The sequence below is a fragment of the Hemitrygon akajei genome, chromosome 25 (assembly GCF_048418815.1).
Source record: "Hemitrygon akajei chromosome 25, sHemAka1.3, whole genome shotgun sequence".
Taxonomy (NCBI): domain Eukaryota; kingdom Metazoa; phylum Chordata; class Chondrichthyes; order Myliobatiformes; family Dasyatidae; genus Hemitrygon; species Hemitrygon akajei.
This window is the reverse complement of record NC_133148.1, coordinates 43,267,810-43,291,968: the sequence shown is the minus strand read 5'-3', so window position 1 is coordinate 43,291,968 and position 24,159 is coordinate 43,267,810. Positions and strand designations below refer to the sequence as shown.

General features: G+C 41.9%; 1 protein-coding gene across 4 annotated transcripts in view; it reads left to right on the top strand.

The window, feature by feature from the left end:
- LOC140716569 (uncharacterized) overlaps positions 1–24,159 on the top strand; it is a 123,070-nt gene that overhangs the window by 78,181 nt on the left and 20,730 nt on the right. For all 4 annotated transcript variants that reach the window (XM_073029404.1, XM_073029403.1, XM_073029405.1 and 1 more), the window contains 6 exons: positions 1,829–1,940; positions 3,652–4,097; positions 5,541–5,626; positions 7,926–7,977; positions 11,746–11,904; positions 21,220–21,331. In XM_073029404.1, coding sequence (XP_072885505.1) covers positions 1,829–1,940; positions 3,652–4,097; positions 5,541–5,626; positions 7,926–7,977; positions 11,746–11,904; positions 21,220–21,331 — 967 coding nt within the window. The remainder of the gene's footprint in view (positions 1–1,828; positions 1,941–3,651; positions 4,098–5,540; positions 5,627–7,925; positions 7,978–11,745; positions 11,905–21,219; positions 21,332–24,159) is intronic.

The following is a 24,159-nucleotide window of genomic DNA, read 5'->3' as shown; positions in this document are numbered from 1 at the left end:
GCTACTTGTAATTTCCTCAAAAAAAATTGCACTAGATTTGTCAGGCAGGTTTTTCCTTTAAGGAAATCATGCTGAGTTCTGCCTATCTTGTCATATGCCTCCAGGTACTCTGTAACCTCATCCTTGACAATTGACTCCAACAACTTCCCAACCACCGATGTCAAGCTAACAGGTCTATAATTTCCTTTTTGCTTCCTTGCCCCCTTCCTAAATAGCGGAGTGACATTTACAATCTTCCAGTCCTCCAGAACCAGGCCAGAATCTATCGACTTTTGAAAGGTCATTGCTAATGCCTCCGCAATCTCCACTGCTATTTCCTTCAGAACACGAGGGTGCTTTTCATCTGGTAGATTCATCTACCCGTAGACTATTCAGCTTCCTGAGTACTTTCTCTGTCGTAATTGTGACTGCGCATATTTCTTTTCCCTGACACCTTTGAATGTCCGGTATATCGCTGATGTCTTCCTCAGTGAAAACTGATGCAAAATACTCGTTCAGTTCCTCCACCATCTCCTTATCTCCCATTACAATTTCTCCAGCATCATTTTCTATCAGTCCTATATCTACTCTCACCTGTCTTTTACTCTTTATATACTTGAAAAAGCTTTTAGTATCCTCTTTGATATTATTTGCTAACTTCCTTTCATAGTTCATCTTTTCCCTCTTAATTACCTTCTTAGTTTCCTTTTGTAAGCTTTAAAAAACTTCCCAATCCTCTGTCTTCCCACTAATTTTTGCTTCTTTGTATGCCCTCTGCTTTGCTCTTACTTTGGCTTTTGACTTCTCTTGTCAGCCACAGTTGCATCCTTTTTCCATTTGAAAATTTCTTCTTGTTTGGAATATATCTGTCTTGCACCTTCCTCACTTCTCGCACAAACTCCAGCCACTGCTGCTCTGCTGTCCTTTCTGCTGTTGTCCCTTTCCAGTCAACCTTGGCCAGTTCCTCTCTCATGCCACTGTAATTTCCTTTACTCCACTGAAATACCAACACATCGGATCTTGGCTTCTCTTTCTCAAATTTCACAGTGAACTCAATCATGTGATCACTGCCTCCTAAGGGTTCCTTCACTTCCATCTCTCTAATCACCTCTGGTTCATTACACAATACCCAATCCAGTACAGCCGATCCCCTAGTGGGCTCAACAACAAGCTGTTCTAAAAAGCCATCTCGTAGACATTCTACAAATTCTCTCGCTTGATATCCAGTGCTGACCTGATTTTCCCAATTCACTCGCATGTTAAAAGCCCCTACAATTATCATAACACTGCCCTTCTGGCAAGCCTTTTCTATTTCCTGTTGTAATTTGTAGTCCACATCACTGCAGCTGTTTGGAGGCCTGTAGATAACTGCCATCAGGCAGTTTTACCCCTGCGATTTCTTAGCTCAACCCATAAAGATTCTGTACCTTCCAATCCTATTTCAACTCTTTCTAATGATTTAATATCATTTCTTACCATTAAAGCCACGCCACCCCCCTATTTTCAATCCCTCCTATTTTTGATTTGTCACCACCTTTGATTCGTCCAATTGGCAGTGGTTTTGTCAGCAAACTTAAATATGGTGTTGGAGTTGTGCTTAGTCACGCAGTCATAAGTATAAAGTAAGTAGAGCAAGGAGCTGAGCACAAAGCTTGGTAGTGCACTTGTGCTGATGGGGATTGTGGAGGAGATGTGTTTGACTGAGCATTTTGAAAACAAATTTTCTTGTGGAGCTACTCCAGCATGTTGGGTAGATTTGCCATCTGGATTGTAATTCTGTCAGAGAATTGACAGGATAATTTCTGGCACTACTTGATCAGGCATTGTTATCTCGGTTTTATCTTCGCAGGCCATTAATGTAATCAGCGATTTAGATATACAATCAGATCAACTCTCCATGGAAAAGGAACTGTTAATGAAAAAGCAGAGTAAATTGCTAGCGGAAATTTCACATCTTTCAAGTAAGAGGGGCTTTTGCTTTACCTTTGTGAGGTAACGAAATAATTCAGACTCTTGTAATTTTTAACTGTACAATACTTCTCTCATTGGGTGAGGGATTGCACAGTAAGTGTCCTGTGCTACTGCATTTTGAAAGTCAGTGAAGAAGATACCACTCTGTTGTGTTCTCATGGATATGATGCCCAAACCATTTGGTTGCAATGGGGTTGCTGTGCTGGAAATAAATTGAAGTAATCCTTGTTTTGAGAATTCAAAGTTCAAAGCAAATCTATTATAAAAGCACTACTGTACATCCTAAGTTTCATTTTCTTGCAGGCATTCAAACACCCTAATAATTAATCGATAAATAAATAGGTAATACTGAGAACAATTAATATTGAGAGCATGAATTATAGAGTAATTGAAAGTGAGTTCATAGATTATTTTTATAAGTAGAATAGAGAAGTAGGCCGTTTGGCTCATCTCGTCCATGCCAAAACCACTTATACTTCTTACTCCCAGCGACCTGCACTGAACCGTGGCCCTCCATTCCCCTACTATCCATGTACCTATCCAATCTTCTCTTAAACGCTAAAATCGAGTTTGTATAGAATGTGCTGGCAGCTCATTCTAAATTCTCATGACCCTCTGACTGAAGAATTTTCCCCTTAAACTTTTCACCTTTCACTCCTTTGCCATAGCCTCTGGTTGTAATACCTCACACAGCCTCAGTGGAACAAGTGTGTTTGCATTTCCCAATCTATACTCATAATTTTGTGTGTATCCTATCAAATTTCCTGTCTTCGTTCTAAAGAATACAGTCCTAACCTATTCAATGTTTCCTCATAACTCAAGTCCACTAGACCTGACATCATCCATGTAAATTTTAGCAACACACACAAAATGCTGGAGGAACTCAGCAGGCCAGGCAGCATCTAAGGGGGAGAAAAAGTAGAGTCGACATTTTGAGCAAGAAGAGAGATTCATGTTCTAGAATGAAAGAAAATAGTTTGTCCTCCTTTCTGATCTTTGTGACAGCAAATGAAATCCAGGATCAGTGTAGTAACATGTTTTTTTTAAGCCCATTATGCTGCTGGTGTTTAGGGCAGCAATGAAAGTCCTCCATCGCAGGGTTTCCTTCACCTTGTCAGTAGCTTTTCCTCAGTTTTCACTGCTGTCAGTCATGCAAGTTCTAGGTGGAGACCTCAGGAGTACTGCCACACTCAGAGGTAGAAGGATTCTTCATGTCTCCATATAATAATTTTGTTTGTCCTGTCAGGGTTGTTAGCCCTGAGCTGAACCCCTGAACCTAGAGGACCAGTAGACCACTCTTAATCTAGTCTCTACACTTAGCCTGGTCTTTGACCTGTTTGGCATAGGTGACCTTACCAAGAGCCAAAGCACAAAGTCCTGCCAATATAGCCCTCTGGGTCATTGTGGCACGCAAGCCTCTAAACCACAACAGGGTTGTGGTCCTCTTGGAGGAGTAACATGTATTACTGGCCTTGAAATTCAGATGTATGCATTCAAATCTCATCCCAGCTGTTTGAAACTTTGAATTCTGTTCAGATGCAGGTGTGGAATGATGTGATCACAAAGCAGCTGGGTCACGTAAAACTTTAAATGGCTGGCATGCATGGTAATGTGGTGGACTTTTACCTGCCATCTAAAGTGCTCCACAACTATTATGGAAGGGTCAGTTCTGATGATCTGATCAGCTGCTTCCTTTTGTAGGTTTGAGATCTGAAGTACTTCAGGAACAGACAGATGATGGACAATTCAGTGCAGAGGGAACCTCTGACGTACAGGCATTAACCTTTCAGAAACCTTCTGATACTCAGTGGCGTAAAAACAGTGATCCTTCTGAAGCTGCGGTAATAAACAATAACATGTCAGAACATCAGAGTGATAAAGGAATTCAATGGGAGCAAGATGAAGTGAAGGTCAGCAGCTTAAATACCGGCAAGATGGAAGGAAACACCAAAGAGAATTACCAAGAAGTTATGAGCACTGATTTTTATGACCTCTCTGCAATAAGACAAAAGGCTTGTAATGGTCAAGATGAAGATGCCTTCTTCTCTGTAGGGAAAGCATCGTCTATTGGCAGCTCTGATTTTGGCAGTCATTCTGATTTCGACTTAAATATGGATGAAATAAATGAAATTGATGTGGAAATACTGGTACGTATTGGGATGCTGTTGAAATGAACATGCTTCTTAAAAATATCCAGGTGTAGGTTTATTTTCATTCAGTCATATAACCTGTCCTTAGCCCACCAGGTCAGTACTGACCAAGTAAGCTGAGATATGCAGACTGAAGGGGGTGCTCTGATCTCAGATAGACTGGTGTTAGGGTTCCAGAGCTCATTAATGTCATGGAAGAGATTGGCCCGGGTTGTAATGTGTTCATCTCATTCAGTCTGCACTTGGTCCATAGGTGCCTTTGCCTTTGTGATTCAAGTCCTTGTCAGAATAGCTGTAGAGGTTAAGGAATTCCTGCCTCCTCTACCCCCAAGGCAGTGCTTTTCAGATACCAATCTTTTGGCTGAAAAATAAATCCTCTTTAAATCCCATCCTTTATCCAAAACCTATGAGACACCTGTGTTACAGGAGGTATTTCTTGCTATCTACCCTACCTGTTCTCTGAAGAGTACTAATAATGGGTGGGGTCACCTGTCTTGTAAACACTCTGCCCAGAGGAAGGCAATGACAAACCACTGGGCAATCATGGTCTTAGAAAGACCATGATTGCCCACATCATGACGTGACACATAACACACAAACAAACCATACCTATACTCATAAATTTGTAAAACCCCTATCAGGTTCCCTCTACCTCCAGCACTCCTCAGAGAAAACACCCAACCTATCCAGTTTCTGTCTATAACTGACACCCACCCCAGCCAAACTCCTGGTAAAACTGCATCCTTTCTAATGTTGTCACAATTTTCCTATAGCATGGCATACACAAATGCACAGACTATTCCAGCTAGTGTTCTTAGAATGTATAACCACCTTACTTTTTAAGTCTGCTCAGTCTAATGTAGGCAAGTGTTTGCAGGTTTCATTGCTTTACCTATCTGTGCAGCCACCTTAAGGGATCTTTTTCCTCAAAATCAGCTTTCACTGGTTAACTATACCTCTTCAGATGGATGAAGGCACTTGGCAAAACTGAGGTGTGCACTCTGATGAGAGTACACTGATCTCAGATAAACTGGTATTTGGGCTCTGGAGTTGGTTGGTACCATAAGGTGTAGGAGTAGAATTAGGCCATATGGAGCATCAAGTCTGCTCCACCATTTCATCATGGCTAATCGTTTTTCCTCTCAGCCCCAATCTCCTGCCTTCTCCCCATATACTTAATGACTTGGCCTCCAGAGCTGCCTGTGGCAACAAATTCCAAAGATAAAGGGATTGGCACAGGTTATAATGTCATCCTATTAGACCAATGTGTATGTGGGTGCTGGAGGAAGTTTTGCTTTGGAGGAAGCTGCTGTGGATAGAGCACTTGTCCATCTGTAAAGTGTTGGTTGAGTAAGTTGGTTGTGGATAATTCAACTATTCTTAATACAGTAACCCTAATTATTATTATTATTATTATTATTATCATCATCATCCCTGCAGACTCATTCGGAGAGTGAAAATGTGGACTTTGAGGTGGAGGATGATTATGACCTCTCAGTGTGTGAGAAATTATGTGCACCTCCCAGGTCAGTGCAGAGATTCTAACAATTGCTATCATTCTGTTTTCTAGAAAAAGTTTTGAAATTAAGTGCATTTACAGCTTTGTTCTTGGAAGAAGTCATGGTTGAGATGTGCCCCTTTTAGAAGGCTTCTTTATAAGGCCTAACATCAGTATTGGGAAAGTTCTTGGAAGGTGTTCTAATGGGCTGGGTGTGCAAGTACTTAGATAGGGACTGATTAGGGATAGTCAGCAGGACTTTGTGCATAGTAGGTCATGTCTAACCAATCTTACTGTTCTGGAAATTGCCAGGTAAATTGAAGGCAAGGTGGTAAGTATTGTCTACATGAACTTTAGCAGGCCATTCACAAGGTCCCACATGGGAGGTTGGTCAAGAAAGTACAGTCGCTTGGCATTCAAGATGAAGTAGTAAATTGAATGAGACATTGGTTTTGTGAGAGATTCCAGAGAGTGGTAGTAGGATTACCTACCTGACTAGTGGAGTACTGCAGGCCTCAGTGCTGGGTCCGTTGTTGTTTGTCATCTATGTCAACAATCTGGATAATAATAGGGTAAACTGGATCGGCAAATTTGTGGATGACACCAAGATTGTGGGTTTAGTGGACAGCAAGAAAGACTATCAGAGGTTGCAGTGGCTTCTGGAGCAGATGGAATTTACTGCAGACAAGTTTGAGGTGTTGCGCTTTGGGAGGACCAATCAGGGTAGGTCTTGCACAGTGAGTGTAGGCCACTGAGGAGCGCAGTAGAACAGAGGGATCTGGGAATACAGATGTCTAGGGTTGGAAAGAAAGCTTTTGGTGCATTGGCCTTCATAAATCGAAGTACTGAAATTAGGAATGCGATGTTATATTGAAGTTGTATAAGATGTCGGTGAGCTCTAATTTGGAGTATTGTGTGCAGTCTTGGTCAGCTAACTACAGGAAGGATATAAATAAAGTGAAAGAGTGCAGAGAAAGTTTACAAGTATTATGCTGGGACTTGAGAACAGGAATTGTAGGGAAAGGTTGAATAGGTTAGAACTTTATTTCCTATAATGCAGAAGATTGAAGGGAGATTTAATAGAGGTATACAAAATTATGAGGGGTATAGGTAGAGTAAATGCAAGCAGGCTTTTTCCCACTGAGGGTGAGACTACAACAGAGATCTCAGGGTAAGGGTGAAAGGTGAAATGCTTAATGGGAACATGAGTTGGAACTACTTCACTCGGAGGGTACTGAGATTATGGAACAATTTGCCAGTCCAAGTGGTGGATGTGATTCTGATTTTAACATTTAAGAGAAATTTGGATAGGTACATGGATGGTTGGAATATGGAGGGTTGTGGGTGCAGGTCAGTGGAACTAGACAGATTAATCAAGTCAAGTCAAGTCACTTGTATTGTCATTTCGACCATAACTGCTGGTACAGTACATAGTAAAAATAAGACAGTGTTTTTCAGGACCATGGTGTTTCATGTCACAGTACAAAAACTAGACTGAACTATGTTTTTTAAAAAAAACAATACAGAGAAAGTTAACTACACTAGACTACAGACCTACACAGGACTGCATAAAGTGTATAACAACAGTGCAGGCATTACAATAAATAATAAACAGGACAATAGGGCAAGGTGTCAGTCCAGGCTCTGGGTATTGAGGAGTCTGATAGCTTGGGGGAAGAAACTGTTACATAGTCTGGTCGTGAGAGCCTGAGAGCTTCAGAGCCTTTTTCCAGACGACAGGAGGGAGCAGAGATTGTATGAGGGGTGCGTGGGGTCCTTCATAATGCTGTTTCCTTTGCGGATGCAGCATGTAGTGTATTGTCCGTGATGGCGGGAAGAGAGACCCCGATGATCTTCTCAGCTGACCTCACTGTCCGCTGCAGGGTCTTGCGATCCGAGGTGGTGCAATTTCCAAACCAGGCAGTGATGCAGCTGCTCAGGATGCTCTCAATGCAACCCCTGTAGAATGTGATGAGGATGGGGGGTGGGAGATGGACTTTCCTCAGCCTTCGCAGAAGGTAGAGATGCTGCTGGGCTTTCTTTGCTATGGAGCTGGTGTTGAGGGACCAGATAAGATTCTCTGTCACGTGAACACCAGGAAATTTGGTGCTCTTTACGATCTCTACCGAGAAGCCGTCAATGTTCAGGGGGGAATGGTCGCTCCATGCCCTCCTGAAGTCAACAACGATCTCTTTTGTTCACATTAAGGGTTCAGCATAGACTAGATGGGCTTAAGGGCCTGTTAACGTTTTGTAGTCTTCTGTGGCTGTATGACTGAGATGCTCCATAATTGTGCATTGTAATCAATGAACGTTTATTTTGTTTAGGTGGCATTTTCATAATTATTCACAATCGCATAAGGCTCCACGCAAGAAAAGGGTAAGCCCTGATAGTGTTGATTTAAATATGTCCTGTACTTACTTAAGTTGTGGCTGTTCTAGTAAGATGCTTATTTTATAAAGTGTTTTGAAAATAGAATGATAAAATCATAAAATATTGGAGAATATTATCCTTATCCAACTAGTATAAACCCAGTGGCCAGCCTCTTCCCCATTTCAGCGAATATTATTATTTGGAGTCCTATCCGCGAGTAGTTTTAAAGACATAACGATAGTGTAGAGGTTTGGAGTTCAATTCCAATACTGTTTGTGCGTCCTCCCATTGAAATGTGTGGGTTTCCTCCAGGTGCTTCTGTTTCCTCTCATAGTCCAAAGACGTACCAGGTAGGTCAAATGGACGTTGTAAATTGTTCCATGATTTGGTTAGGGTTAATCCATTTTGTTGGTGTGGCTCAAAGGGCCAACTCTGCACTGTATAGCTAAATAAATAAATAGATACACGTGTGCTCCTGACAGTAACTACCCAAAATTCTATCAATGCTGTCTGTATAAAATATTCCAAGTCTACTGACAGGAAAAGTGAGCATTATGTCAGTAACCTCCCCAAGCCAGCATCCCCAACACTGAGAGCCTAGTTACACTAAGCCATCCTCCAGTGGGCAGGCCATATCATTTGAATATCTGACACCAAGTACTGGAAACAGCTACACTCCATTGAGGTTTATCACAGCAAAGTACAGTGAAGACAGATGTTGAGCATTGTCTCAGAACATCCTTGCAAAAAATGTGTCCTGGCTCAATCAGTAAATGGAATAGAAGTATCCAGGAAGGCACTGAGAGACTTTGGTCTCCTCCAGGACCTGCATGGGCGAAGGAAAATGCTGATCTCCAGCACCTCAGCAGAGCATGCAGATCCATATGCGTTTGTTCATCCTACTAGGAACTCAGAGTGCAGTGGAAGCAGTTCCTCAGCAACTGCCAAGGAGTTGATCATTTAGCAGAGAATTATTGCAAAAGATGCCACACTTCTGCAGAGCCTCTTGTGAACTAACCTGCCCCTTCGTTCTTTTTGTGGTCTTTGTGCTCTCATTACTGTTTTGCCACCCGCTGCATACATATTGTGACCATAGGTTCAAACACATTTGTAGGTTTTTCCTTATTTAAATACTTCTAAGGTCTTGGGAGCCAACCATACATACAAGATCTGAACAATTGCTGGTTGTGAAAATTATTACTTTAATAAAAAAATACACTTTTTATATTGTCTAATAAATGAAAGTTCCAGTAGCTGGATTTTCTTGACAACAATTCACCGTGTTTTTTTTGGGGCAGCAAATTATAAAGACAAATTCTGCAGATGCTGAATATCCATTGCAACACACACAAAATGCTGGAGGAGCTCAACAGGTCAGGCAGCATATACTGAAATGAATATACAATTGACATTTTGGGCCAAGACCCTTCATTAGAACTGGAAGGAGTACAAGCTAGAAGGTGATAGGTGAAGCCTGGTAGTTGGGGGGAAGGGGATGAAATAAGAAGCTGAGAAGTGATAGTTGGAAAAAGTAAAGGGGCGGAGAAGAAGAAACTTGATGTGAGAGGAAAGTGGATGATGGGAGAGAGGGAAGGAGGAAAAGGCACCAGGGGAAGTAATGGGCTGGTGAGGAGAAATTACAAGGTTCCAGAGTGGGGAATTATAGAACGAGGAAGGTAGAAAAAAAATTGCTGAAAGTTGGAGAAATCTGCGGGTTGATGCCTTCAGGTTGAAGGCTACCCGTATGGAATATGAGGTGTTGCTCCTCCAACCTGCCCTCAGTGTGGCAGAAAAATAGGCCATGGACCAACATCAGAATGGGAATAGGGATAGAAATTAAAATGGTTGGCCACCGGGAAACTGCTTTTTGCAGGTGGAATGGAGAGTGGTCCCCTAATCTACACAGGGCAGCAGAAGATTTTGTGTAAAATTAAAATAACCTCACTTTGAAATCAATGCAGATTGTAAATCATTTGAATTATTGTAGTATACAGCAAAGAAATGGGCCTTATCAGCCCACATCACATAATTGAAGTATTGGGAGTAGGTTTAGGTCCTCTATTTCAGAAAGGATGTGCTGGCATATGAGATGGTCCACATGAAGTTCATGAGAATGATCCCAACATGCCAGGAATGAAAGGGTTAATGTGTGAGGAACGTTTGATGGCTCTGGGCCTGTAACCCCTGAAGTATATAAGAATAAGGGAGTATCTTGTAAGCAGCTGCGCAAGTTGACTCTGTGGTTCAGAAGAGGTACGGTGTATTGGCCTTCATCAATTGTGGAATTGAATTTGGGAGCCGAGAGGTAATGTTGCAGCTATATAGGACCCTGGTCAGACCCCAATTGGAGTACTGTGCTGAGTTCTGGTTGCCTCGCTACAGGAAGGATGTAGAAGCCATAGAAAGGGTGCAGGGGAGATTTACAAGGATGTTGCCTGGATTGGGGAGCATGCCTTATGAGAATAGGTTGAGTAAACTTCGCCTTTTCTCCCTGGAGCGACGGAGGAGGAGAGGTGACCTGATAAAAGTGTATAAGATGATGAGAGGCATTGATCGTGTGGATAGTCAGAGGCTATTTCCCAGGGCTGGAATGGTTGCCACAAGAGGACACAGGTCTAAGGTGCTGGAGAGTAGGTACAGAGGAGATGTCGGGGTAAGATTTTTTACTCAGAGAGTGGTGATTTGCGTGGAATGGGCTGCCGGCAACGGTGGTGGAGGCGGATATGATAGGGTCTTTTAAGAGACTTTTGGATAGGAACATGGATCTTAGAAAAATAGAGGGCTGTAGGTAAGCCTAGTAATTTCTACGGTAGGGACATGTTCGGCACAATTTTGGGGGCCAAAGGGCCTGTATTGTGCTGTAGGTTTTCTATGTTTTTATCTTATTGAAACCTATGAAATATTGAAAAGCCTAGGCCCTAGTTGGAGTGCGCGTGGAGAGGATGTTTCCTATAATGAGGGAGGCTAGGACCAGGGGACGCAGCATCAGAATACAAGGGTGTTCCTTTAGAAATTAGATGAGGAGGAATTTCTTTAGCCAGAGGGTGGTTAATCTGTGGAATTCATTACCACGTATAGCTGTGGAGGCCATCAGTGGGTATACTTAAAATGGAGGTTAATATCTTCTTGATTAGTAAGGGTATGAAAGGTTACAGGGAAAAAGCAAGAGAATGGGGTTGAGAGGGATAACAAGGTGTAATGGAATGGCGGAGCAGACTCCATATTCTTCTGAATTGCCTCATCCTGCTCCTCTGCCGAATGGTCTGTTGTTAACCATATTTATTTACACCACTACCATTTGCCCATGTTAGGCGTATATCCCCCTAGGCCTTCCAGGCTGTCCTCCTGCACAATCTCAACATGAAATATCAAATGTCTCTTTGCCTCTACAGATACTGTGTGACTTGTTCAGTTCTTCCAGCAATTTCTTTGCTACAACATCTGTAGTCTCTTGTGTTTTCCTCTATACTTTCCCTTTCCAAGTACCTGTACAAATGTGTCTTAAACATTGCAATTGTACCTGCCTCAACCAGTTCATTCCAGATGTTCACCATCCCCTGTGTGGAAAAAGTTGTCTCCCAAATCACCTTTAAGATTCAGATCTTCATTCAGTACTTTGAGTGTGCTCATGTTAGTGTCCTGGCTGTTTAACCTCTGCAGTTCAGCAAAAGTTTGATCTTTCTGTGCAGTATGGTATCTTTAGAAGCATAACAGGCATTGCCTATGGATGTGATCTTACATTTCTGTGCAACATATATTATGTTTATTTTAAAGAGCTGCATTGAGTCTGAGCTACGGAAGACCAGGAAGAATCCACTGCTGCACACCCTGAGAGAGCGAGAATGGCGCAAACAGATGCAGAAACGTTTCAACGAGCTGAGGGAGCTGCTCTTCCAGGATGAGAGAGTTTCAAAGCGTGCCATCCTCATTGAGGTTGGCTAAACCAATTTCTATAACTTTTATTTCTTTGACTAGCTAAGAATCTTAACAGTTATTGTTTCCTTCGGGTTTATGTTCCATCTTGGTAATGAAGAAATTGTAGAAGGAGTAAAGAGCTTCTCACTCCAGCTGTACTGTGCACTGTGACCCACCAAGAGGTTGATTTTTTAAAAAAAAATTTATTCAAACTGTCAAAGGAAGATAATGCATTAAAATATCTGATCCCCAAAGGCAATGGGGCAAGACAACAAAATTTGTATCCACCTTATGAAAATAGCACTATATAGGATGTTCAGCCCATGATGTACTGATCTATATAAAACTCCACTATCAATCTAACTCTTACTTCCTGCACTGTCCACTAGCCTCTGTTTTTGTTATACCTATGAGCCTATCTAAAAGTCTCCATTGTATCATCCTCTACCAGCACCACAGGCAGTGTTTTCCAGGCACCCACCACTATGTTATAATAGTAAAAAAATAAAGTACCTCTGAAATTACCTGGGAGTAAAAAAGGATGCTGGCTGTCCACTCTGTCTTTCATAATCTTATACAGCCCTGTCAAATCATCTCTCATCTTCTGTCACTCCAAAAAGAAAAGCCCTAGCTTGCTCAAACCATCTTCGTAAGACTTCCTCTAATCCAGCCAGTAGCCTGGTAAATCTCCTCTGCACCCTCTCTAAAGTTACAATACTGTTCTATGATCTACTGGAGTTTTATATAGGGTGCAGCGTTACTTTGTGTCTCTTTAACTCATTCCCCTTACTAACGAAGGCCAACATATACACCTTCTTAACCATCCTATTGACTTGCCTGGCAAGTTTGAGAGATCTATAAACTTGAACCCTAAGATCCCTCTTTCTATGCACTGCTAAGATTCCTGCCATTAACCTTGTACTCCTTAAGATTTCTGCCTACTCCTGCTCAACTCTGTTTTCTTCCCCTCTCCTACCCCTCCCCCCACCACCCCCACCCCGGTTCAGTTCCTACCATTTTACATGCATATATGCGCAACACTTCACATGCTCTCGATCTCCTCAACAAGTTTCAATTGTGGCCCTGATTGCCTCCTTTTCACCATTGATGTCCAGTCCCTATACACGACAATCCCCCATCAAGAAGTTCTCTGCTTCTTTCTCGACAGCAGATTCGACCAGTTCCCCACCACCATCACTCTCCTCCATCTGGTGGAACTGCTCCTCGCCCTCAACAATTTCTCTTGTGACTCCTACTTTCTTCAAACTCAAGCTGTAGTCATAGGCCCCAGTTCTGCTGCCTTTGCATTGACTACATGGAACAGTCCATGTTCCAAGCCTTCCCTAGAAATGCTCCCCAGATCTTTCTGCACTACACTGACTGTATTGGAGCTCCTTCATGCACTCATGCTAAGCTCATCAATTTCATCAACCTTGCCTCCAAACTGCCACCCTTCACTTAAATTCCCTTTCTGGTGTCCATTTATGACACCACTCTCCCCTTTCTCAATCTCTCAGCCTCCATCGCTGAAGACAAACTGTCTACCATTATCTTTTATAAACCCTTTAATTCCCATGGTTATTTTAACTGTATCTCTTCCCACCCTGTCTCTGGTAAAAAAAAATACCATTCCCCTTTCTCGGTTCACATTTTTACCGCCCCCACTTTCCTCTTTCCGGAGGGATTGCTCCCTCTGCTATTCCCTTGTCCAGTCGTCCCTCCCTACCAGTCTCTCTCCTGGCACATAACACTGCAAGCGGTAGAAGTGCTACACCTGCCCATTCAGAGCCCCAAACAGTCCTTGCAGCTGAGGCAGCACTTCATCTGTGAATCTCATTGTCATCTACTGTATCAGGTGCTCCCAATACAGCCTCCTTTGCATTGCTGAGACCCAACATAGACTGGGGGACTGTTTTGACAAGCATCTTAGCTCCATCCACAAAAAGCATAATTTCCAGTGGCCAACTATTTCGATCTTTATCCCCATTCTGACATGTCAGTCCATGGCCTCCTCTTCTGCCACTCTCACGTTGGAGGACCAACACCTCATATTCCATCTAGGTAGCCTCCATCTTGATGGCATGAACATTGATTTCTCTAACTTCTGGTAATTTTTTCCCCTCCCCCTATCCCCTTCTTCATTTCTGCACTCTGGTTTCTTGCCTCTTCACCTGCCCCAGTACCCCTCTCTTTCCTCCCTCCACCCACACACCTTCCCTGTGTCCATGGTCCACTCACCTTTCCTATCAGATTTCTCCTTCAGCACTTTGCTTTTCCACTTACCCACCTCCCAGCTTCTTCACCTCCCCATTCACCTGTCTTCACCTATCACTTTCTAACTTGCCCTAGTTCACCTCTTGCCCTACCTTTTTATTTGTGTATCATAACCATATAACAATTACAGCATGGAAACAGGCCATCGCGACCCTTCTAGTCCGTGCCAAACACTTACTCTCACCTAGACCCATCGACTTGCACTCAGCCCATAACCCTCCATTCCTTTCCTATCCATATACCTATCCAATTTTACTTTAAAATTACTTCCAGTCCTGATGAAATGGGTTTATTTTTTATTTAACGATACAGTGCAGAGTGGGCCCTTCGAGGCCATGCCACACCAGCAATCCCTGATTAACCCTAATCACAAGACAATTTACAATGACCATTTAACCTACTCAATAAGTCTTTAGACTTTGGGAGAAAACTGGAGAACCCGGCAAAAACACAGAGACGTTCAGAGTCTCCTTACAGGTAAGAACAGTGCAAGAATTGAATTCTGATCTATGGAGTGCTCTGAGCTGTAGTAGTGTCATGCTAACCAGTATGCTACCTCGGTGGCTTTTTTGTGTGTGTGTGTGTGTGTGTAGCTCTGGATTTCCAGCATCTGCAAGATCTTGTGTTCAAGTTTGATCTTTCACAGTGTATCACTTCACAGTTCTCAGTATTGAATTCCATCTGCCACATCTCCAGCCAACTCTGTCCAGTTGTGAACTTCAACACCTTCAACCTTTGTGTCATCTGCAAACTTACTAACCCACCCTTCCACTTTCTCAACCATGTAATTTATATTAAAAAAGTCACAGAACAGATCATGCGGAACACTGCTTGTCACTGACACCCAGACAGAATACTTCCCATTTACTATCACCCTCTGCGTTCGGTAGACAAGTCAATTCTGAATCCATATAGCCAAATTTCCCTGGATCCCGTGACTCATGACTTTCTGGATGAACGTACCCTGTCAAACTTCTTACTAAAATTCACGTACACCACACAGTACATACAACATACGGCAGTATAGTGGTTAGCACAACACTTTATAGTATAGGCAACCCGGGTTCGATTCCCACCACTGCCTGTAAGGAGTTTGTAGGTTTTCTCCGTGACCGTGTGGGTTTCCTCTGGGTGCTCCAGTTTCCACCCACAGTCCAAAGATGTACTGGTTGGTAGGCCAAATTAATCACAGTAAGTTGTCCCATGATTAGGTTACGAGTAAATCAGGGGTTGCTGGGTGGTAAGACTCAAAGGGTCTAGAAGGGCCTATTTCGTGCTGAATCTCAATTATTTTTTTAAAAATCCACTGCTCTTCATCAGTTTGTTTTGTCACCAATTTGTTAGGCTCATGAGGTAGGATTTGCCCTTTACAATGCTATCCTGACTATCCCTAATAAAGCTATACTTCTTCACATGCTTGTAAATCCTGTCCATAAGAAAGTTCTCCAATAGTTTGCCCACCACTGATGTAAGAATCACTGGTCTCTGATTCCCAGGATTACCTTGAACAACATTTGCCATCCTTCATGCAACCATCATTGTCAGTGCCCCAGCAACCTCTCCCCTTGCTTACACTAGTAACCTGGGATATATCCCATCCAGCCTTGGGGACTTATCTATGCTAATGTTTCTCAGAAGTTTGAACACTACCTCTTTCTTAACTTTAACATCCTCCAACATGTTGACTTATTCTACAGTGACCTCACATTTGTCAAAGTTCCTGGTAAACACTAAAGCAATGTATTCATTAAGAACCTCCATCTCTTCCACCTACAAGCATGTTTTCTTCTCTCACACTAGACACCCTCCTGCTCCTCACATGTGTTCAACACCTTGGGGTTTTCCTTAATCCTGCTTGTCAAGGTTTTCTCATGTAACCTTATTCTTTACTCAGTCTCTTAAACTCCTTGCTGGCTACCTTATAAATCTCAAGAGCCCTGTCTGATTTTTGTTTCTTTAATCTTAAGTATGCTTTCTTTTTCCTCTTGAATAAATGTCCCACTTCTCTTATCAACTATGGTTCCTTTACCATCCTTTTTTTCTCTCTCTCAGCCAAACACATCTGTCCAAATCCCCACGCAAGTGTCCCTAAACAGCTTCCAGATTTCTGCTGGGCATTTCTCTGTAAACATCATTTTCCAATTTACGTTTCTGGTTTATCAACATCATAATTCACCCTCCCCTGATAAAATATTTTCCCATTTCATTTGCTCATATCCTTGTCCATGGCTATGCTAAGGTCAGGGAGTTGTGGTGCTCCCTATCTCTGTTGTCACCTACTGAGGATCTGTCACCTGACAAGGTTCATTACCTAGTACTAGATCCAGTGTGGCCTCTTCTGTGGTCTACCTGTCTGCATACTGTGTTAGGAAACCGTCCTGTCACATCTAATTGATTCTGCCCATTTAAACCTTTTGAACTAAGGAGACAGCAGTCAATATTAGGGAAGTTGATATCAGTTGTGAAAACAACCCTCTTGTTTTTGTACCTTTCCAATATCTGGTCTTTGAACCCTGAATTATGTAACGTTTCCTTTTTTATTATTTTCTCCTTGTGACCCTCACGTGCTGAAACCGATGGTCATTCCTTTTCCCACAGTCACTAAGATTTACTGTACCTAGAAAATAATATTTGCATCTGTGTCATTTGTCTTCCTTTTGTTTACCACACAGACTCAGATTGGGTTCAATGCCAGCTGGGTGGGGTTCAGAACTATTAACTTGCATGCAGTTTTTTTTCAGTTCCAAGCTGCCAAAGGGAAAACTTCTCATACAAACCTCAGTGTAGGTTGGTGGACTCTGGACTCATTGTGATCAGCTCCTTCCCTCCTTGAAACCGCAGTCTGTTTCACTATGCCTCAGAATCAATGCTATTAAATCACCTGCATTTCATTTACACTCAACAAACTTTCTTGTAGCATCTCATTGTTAATGTAAACTGACTTATAAATTACAACTTTGGCTAGTTTCAGACTTTTTTTTAAAGCTGGATTCTGTCTCTACAAGTTGTACCAATTAAATTATGTGAATGCTGTTTACAATGCAGTAAACTGTAAATTCAGCATACATTGCCAATAAAAAGCATTCACCCCCCCCCCCCCCAGAAGTTTTCATGTTTTAATTTCTTACAACATTGTATCAGTGGATTTAATTTAGCTTTTTTTTGTCACTGATCAACAAAAAGACTCTTTCATGTCAAAGTGAAAACTGATCCCTACAAAGTGGTCTAAATTAATTACAAATATAAAACAAAATAATTGATTGTATAAGTATTTAGTAGATGCACCTTTGGCAACAATTTCAGCCCTGAGTCTGTGTACGTAGCTCTGTTTCAGCTTTGTACATCTGGACCCTACAATTTTTCCACATTCTTCTTTACAAAACTGCTCAAGCTCTGTCAGATTGCATGGGGATTATGAGAGAGCCACCTTTTTCAAGTCCATCGACAAATTCTCAATTGAATTGAGGTCTGGGCTCCTAATTGGCCACTCCAGGACATAGACTTTGTTGTATTAAACCATTCCTGTGCAGCTTTGGCTTTTTGCTTGAAGTCATTGTCTTGCTGGAAAACAAATTTTCTATTTCCTGAGGAGACTGAGGTCCTTTAACATCTGCCGGACGATGCTGAGGATGTTCTACGAGTCTGTGGTGGCCAGTGCTATCATGTTTGCTGTTGTGTGCTGGGGCAGCTGGCTGAGGGTAGCAGACACCAACAGAATCAACAAACTCATTTGTAAGGCCAGTGATGTTGTGGGAGTGGAACTGGACTCTCTGACGGTGGTGTCTGAAAAGAGGATGCTGTCCAAGTTGCATGCCATCTTGGACAATGACTCCCATCCAATCCGTAATGTACTGGTTAGGCACAGGAGTACATTTAGCCAGAGAATTATTCTACCGAGATGCAACACTGAGCATCATAGGAAGTCATTCCTGCCTGTGGCCATCAAACTTTACAACTCCTCCCTCGGAGTGTCAGACACCCTGAGCCAATAGGCTGGTCCTGGACTAATATCCACTTGGCATGATTAACTTATTATTATTTAATTATTTATGGTTTTATATTGCTATATTTCTACACTATGGTTGGTGTGACTGTAATGAAACCCAATTTCCCTCGGGATCAATAAAGTATGTCTGTAAATCTCCCATGTCTCTTGCAGACTACATCGGGTTTTCCTTCAGGATTTCCCTGTATTTTGTTGCATTCATTTTACCCACTACCTTCACAAGCCTTCCAGTGTCTGCTGCAGTGAGGCATCCCCACAGCATGATGCAGCCACTACCATGCTTCATGGTAGGGATGGTGTGTTTTTGATGATGTGCGCCAAACATAGTGTTTAGTCTGGCCGTAAAGCTCAATTTTGGTTTCATCAGACTATAGAACCTTCCAGCTGACTTCAGAGTCTCCCACCTGCCTTCTGCCAAACTCTAGCCAAGATTTCGTGTGAGTTTTTTTTCCAACAGTGGCTTTCTCTTTGCCACTCTCGTATAAAACTGCAACTGTTGAAGCACCTGGGCAACAGTTGTTGTATGTGCAGTTTCTCCCGTCTCTGCTACTGAGGCTTGTAACATGGGTCTCTTGATGGCTTCCCTTACTAGTCATCTTCTTGCACAGTCACTCAGTATTTGAGGATGGCCTGCTCTAGGTGATTTACAGCTGTGCCCTATTCTTTCCATTTCTTACTCTAATGGATATTCAGTGACTTGGAAATGTTCTTGTATCCATCACCTGACTTGTGCTTTTCAATAACCTCTCCATAGAGTTGCTTGGAGTGTTCTCTTGTATTCACGGTGTAGTTTTTGTCAGGATACTGACTTGCCAGTAGTTGGACCTTCCAGATACAGGTGTATTATGGATAATACAATTATGGATAACTCTGAACATCCTCTACATAGCACCATCCAGAGACAGAGAAGCAGTTTCAGCGACAGGTTACTATCGATGCAATGCTCCTCAGACAGGATGAAGAGGTCAATACTCCCCAATGCCATTAGGCTTTACGATTCTACCGCCAGGACTTAAGAACTTTTTAAAAGCTATTATTAATGCTTTTTGAGATAATGATTTAGATGCATATATTTTTTACTGAGTTAAATATTGTATGTAATTAGTTTTGCTACAACAAGTGTATGGGACATTGGAAAAAAGTTGAATTTCCCCATGGGGATGAATAAAGTATCTATCTATCTATTTTTACTGCAGTCAATTGAAACACCTTGACTGCACACAGGTCTCCAAAAATAGATTCCCCTTTAACTATGTGACTTCTAAAACCAATCGGATGCACCAGTGATGATTTGGTGCCTTATATTAAAAGGGGGGGTGCGCGAATACTTGCACATCATTTTGTTTTATATTTGTTATTAATTTAGATCTGTTTTCACTTTGACATGAAAGAGTCTTTTTCTGTTGATCGGTGTCAAAAAAGCCAAATTAAATCCTCTGTGTTTCAATGTTGTAAAACAATAAAACATGAAAACTTCTGGGGGGGGGGGTTAAATATATGTCTTATAGGCACTTTAGATGTTTGAGACTATTGGATATTGATTAATACTTTTTAACATTTAGCAGTAGTATAACTTATACAATGAACCTGATTAATTTAAAGAGAGCATAGGGAACAGGTTCCCAGGGAGTTTAGCAGAGGAGGACCTGACCAGCTTCGCAACATGGGGAATGTGCCCCTGGTGTGTTTAAGGGAGCCCAAGAGTTGACATCCTATGACCCAGAATAAACCAATTAAAACAAAGCAATGAACTGTTGGCATTGTCTACTGACATAACAATTAGCATTTCATTCTGCAAATAGGACACTGCCTCTTTGTGTATACACACACAGGCACAGCCAGCCGTGATGTTTTATCTTCTGCAGAGTATATAATATATAGAATTAGGAGTGGGCCAGTTGTTGCCTCGTGTCTGCCTCACTTAATGCCTCAGTGCATTTTCCTGTAGAAACTTCATATCCCTTTTTTTTCCTTCATATCTAAATTTAGTTTTCTGTAGAAATGGAAGTTCCAACAGATAATTGCATAATTGATGCTTCATAGTTCAAAGTAAATTTATTATCAGTGTGTAATCACCACATGCAATCTTGAGATTCATTTTCTTGCAGACATTCACAGAACAAAGAAATACAATAGATTCAATGAAAAACTACACAAAGACTGACAAACAATCAATGTGCAAGAGAAGACAAACTGGGACCTGAGGCTCCTGTATCGCCATCCTAATGGCAGCAGCAAGAAGAGAGCACAGCCTGGGTGGTGGGGGTCCTTGATAGATGCTGCTCTCTTGTAGCAGTGTTCCTTGTGGATGGGCTTTTCCTGTGATGGACAGGGCTGTACCCACTACTTTTTGTCATTCTTGGGCATGTTTCCATAGTTGCCGTGATACAGCCTGTCTGGATATTTGGAGTTACTCTTGTACCTTCCATAAGAAAATAAAGTATGTATACCAACCTTACTAAAAAGTCAAAGGGGCTGTAGGAGTGATGGAAAGAAAACACCACTTGGTGCTCACTTGTTCCTGATGAATATTTGCTGATAGCATTATCATAGGCAAAAATACCAGAAAGTTGTGTTGATACAGATGCTGGTTGGAGTGTTTCAGAATCTGCTGCTGCACTGATTTCACTATGTGAGAAGCAAGAATGCCAACAGAGTAGTATGATTGTTGGCAATGGTACAGGCTGGGCAACTTGTAATGAACCCAAGCCCACCGAGACCAAAACATGAGCACTCGAAAGCCTGCACCAGAAAGAGGGTCTCTCGCATGTGGGAGGCCCAGTCAATTCACCACATGGTCAATTGGCTCCAAGCACACTTGCATTCTTGCAATTGATCTGATACGGTTCATGTGCTGTCCAGAGTTTGGCAATCTACATAAATTATTAATGACGTGCAGCCAGAAAAACGCTGAATTTTATGGATAATAAAATATGTAAATTTATGGATATTTATAACATTTTGTATTGTTATAACTTTGTTGTGGCTTGCACTGATGTACACCAGTGTTAATACCAAGCTTTTCATTACATCATTTTGTTGATTCCCCACAGAGCATCAATGAAATCCATAATTTGTGTCAACAAAGCCGTAAACTGTGTGTGGAGAAGAAGCTGCTGATGAAAAAGCACAAGGCATTGTTAAAAATAATTTCAGTCCTCTCAGGTATACAGTCTATAAACATTTTTAAATTTTAATTCTTAAAAGAGTTAGGAAAGACCAAACTACTTTGTAGATACAATAGCTGTGTTAAATTTAGTTAATCCAGTAATGCTATAAATATTGGCCTGTGATGGTTTGTCGTTGATTGCATTGTGTAAACTTCTCAATCCAGAATGTTAAAAGCATCTCTGTGAGAGATGCGAGATGGATTTGTTTACCGAATTATTCACTGCAAGGATGTCATTTTGCTAAGACGTATAAACTTTGCACAAACGTAGAAAGAAACTGAAGAAGCATTGAGACCAGACAAACCGAATGATAGACGCCATTCAATATGTTAGGACAATGTCAGATCTGTGATAGGTTTGACCAAATTATTCTATATGCCATTTATCCTACCCTTGTACTGTACCTGTGCGCATATGTATTTGTGCATATGACAATAAACTCAAAGCTTCAAAGATTCAATTTAATGCCAGAAATGTATACAATATACATGCTGAAATACTTATTCTTCGCAAAACAGAGAAGTGCCTCAGGAATGAACGTGAGAACCCGCAAAGTCCCCCCAGCTCCCCCCTCCGGCAAAACAAAAAGCACACCCGCTACCGAGCACAAGCATGAACTAAGCAATAGCAAAGCCACAGACCTTGCAGATACCCCAAAGACCATTGCAATTCATCCGCCATTCAGCAACCCAAATGTTTTTCTCTCTCCCTAATAAGGGAGAGGGAGGTATTCCCTTCCTCGCCCATTTTCACAGTGAGCTGCAGACATAACAACCTGCTAGTTTATGATGTGAGAAGGTCCATTTTGTTGCTTCTTACGAGTCTCCTGCCGTGACACAGACCCTCGATCCACCCATCTCCAGAGCCCCAAGATCTTAGGCTTCCGAACATTAGGCCGCCTCTCAGGCCTAACCCTTGGCTTGCCAAACATCAGCCTGTCCTGAAACCCCAAGAACAGGTCCCGCAAAGAACTGAAGTCATCATGTAACTCTAGGTTAGGGTTTTCAAAAGAACCCTGAAACGGAAAAATAAAGATATTAAAGATGGAAATAGAGCTGTTTCTGAAGATGCAAGCAAAGGAGTTGCTGTTAACTCCGCCTCTGTCTATACAAGGTGTACAGTTTAACTGCACTTTAAACTTGACTTTGATCTTCATTGCACCTCTCCCTCACAACCGCAACTATCCTCCTCTTTCCCCTTTAACCATGGCCAAAATGTGAGAATTCATCCTTGTATATTTTCTGTGGTGGATAATGGGGTCTTTCAACCTGTTCAGTCTGTGCTGTTTCTCTGAGCAGTCCAATTAAAGTTAAAGTTTAATTATCATTTAGCCATACATGATAACAGTCAAATGAAACAGCGTATCTCCAGAGCCAAGGTGCAAAACACATTAGCAACAACCCACACTGCACTGCACATAGCACAAGTAGCACATATGGTTACTATTTCAGAAAAAACATACAGTCACAAAGAGAAAAATAATATAGCCAGATTCTGTGGCATGACTAGATTCATGGCAAGTTATCCTGGTCCAGCTTGTTCTACCAAATGAACACTGGAAGGCAGTATCACCTCAGCGTCCCCTCCCCTGGTTGGCTGCCACAGACAACCTTGCAGCCTCAGCCCAGGCCTAGACCTTGCCACAACTGAGGCAAAACAACTCACCAGCTGTCATTCTCACCAATGAACCAGTGAATCAGACTTGCAGTATTCTGTGTCACCAATGTCCAACAAGGTCTTGCGATCAGAATAAAAACATCCAAGACAATCACTCACACTGTGCACCTTCTCAGCACAATGTTACACAACACAAGGTGACAACACAACAGCCAGACGCAATAAGTCCAATTCAATTACTATCAAGCAACTGATGGGATAGTCCTGCACTACTTAATCTTCTTAGTATTTCCCTTCCAGCATCCACTTCACCTTGCACTCTGATTCTTCTGAAGCCCACCAGCACAAACATGCTAACGATTGTGTCTGAGGGCGTGCAAACTCTGCACAGATGGCCCCTGAGGTCGGGATTGAACTGTAGTCACTGAAGCCCTGAGGCAGCCTGTCATTGTACTGTACTCGCTGAGGTGAATTGAGCTGGTACTCTTTAGTAGTCATGATAATAAATACACACCAGTGAGTTCATGGGTACCTTGTGCTACATGGTTAATTGAAGGCAAAAATAGTTCTCTTTCATTAACTTTTAGTGCCTGTCCACAAGCTTTCAATGTGCATAAACCTCTAAACCTCAGTAGCCAATAATATGCAGATAATCTGCACAAACATTTATGCCAAAGTCGTGAGAATTATTTGGCTTTTTATGAATTCATCCTCTGTTAATTAATATTTAAGCTTTTTAAGGATTAGAAGGCCAAGTCCTGATGTCTTTAGAATAACAATTTGATAAATACAAGTTTTTAAGTAGTATTTGAATGCAGTGTAGTAGTAAGCACAACAGAGTACAAAGAAAATTTTATTATCAGAGCACATATATGTCTCCACATACAACCCTGAAATTCATTTTAATGTAGACTCCTAAGGAAGTAGAGGCACTGCCATACTTTCTTCGCAATTGTATTTATATGCTGGGTCCAGGACAAGTCCTCTGAAATAGTAACTTCTCTACCTCCGATCATCCGATGAGGACTGGCTCACGGACCTCTAGTTTTCCTTTCCTACAAATGTTTTATGTACAGGCAACCTAGGTTCAATTCCCGTCACTGCCTGTAAGGAGTTTGTACGTTTTTGCTGTGACTGCATAGGTTTCCTCCCGCAGTTCAAAGACATACCGGTTTGTAGGTTAATTGGTCATTGTAAATTGTCCTG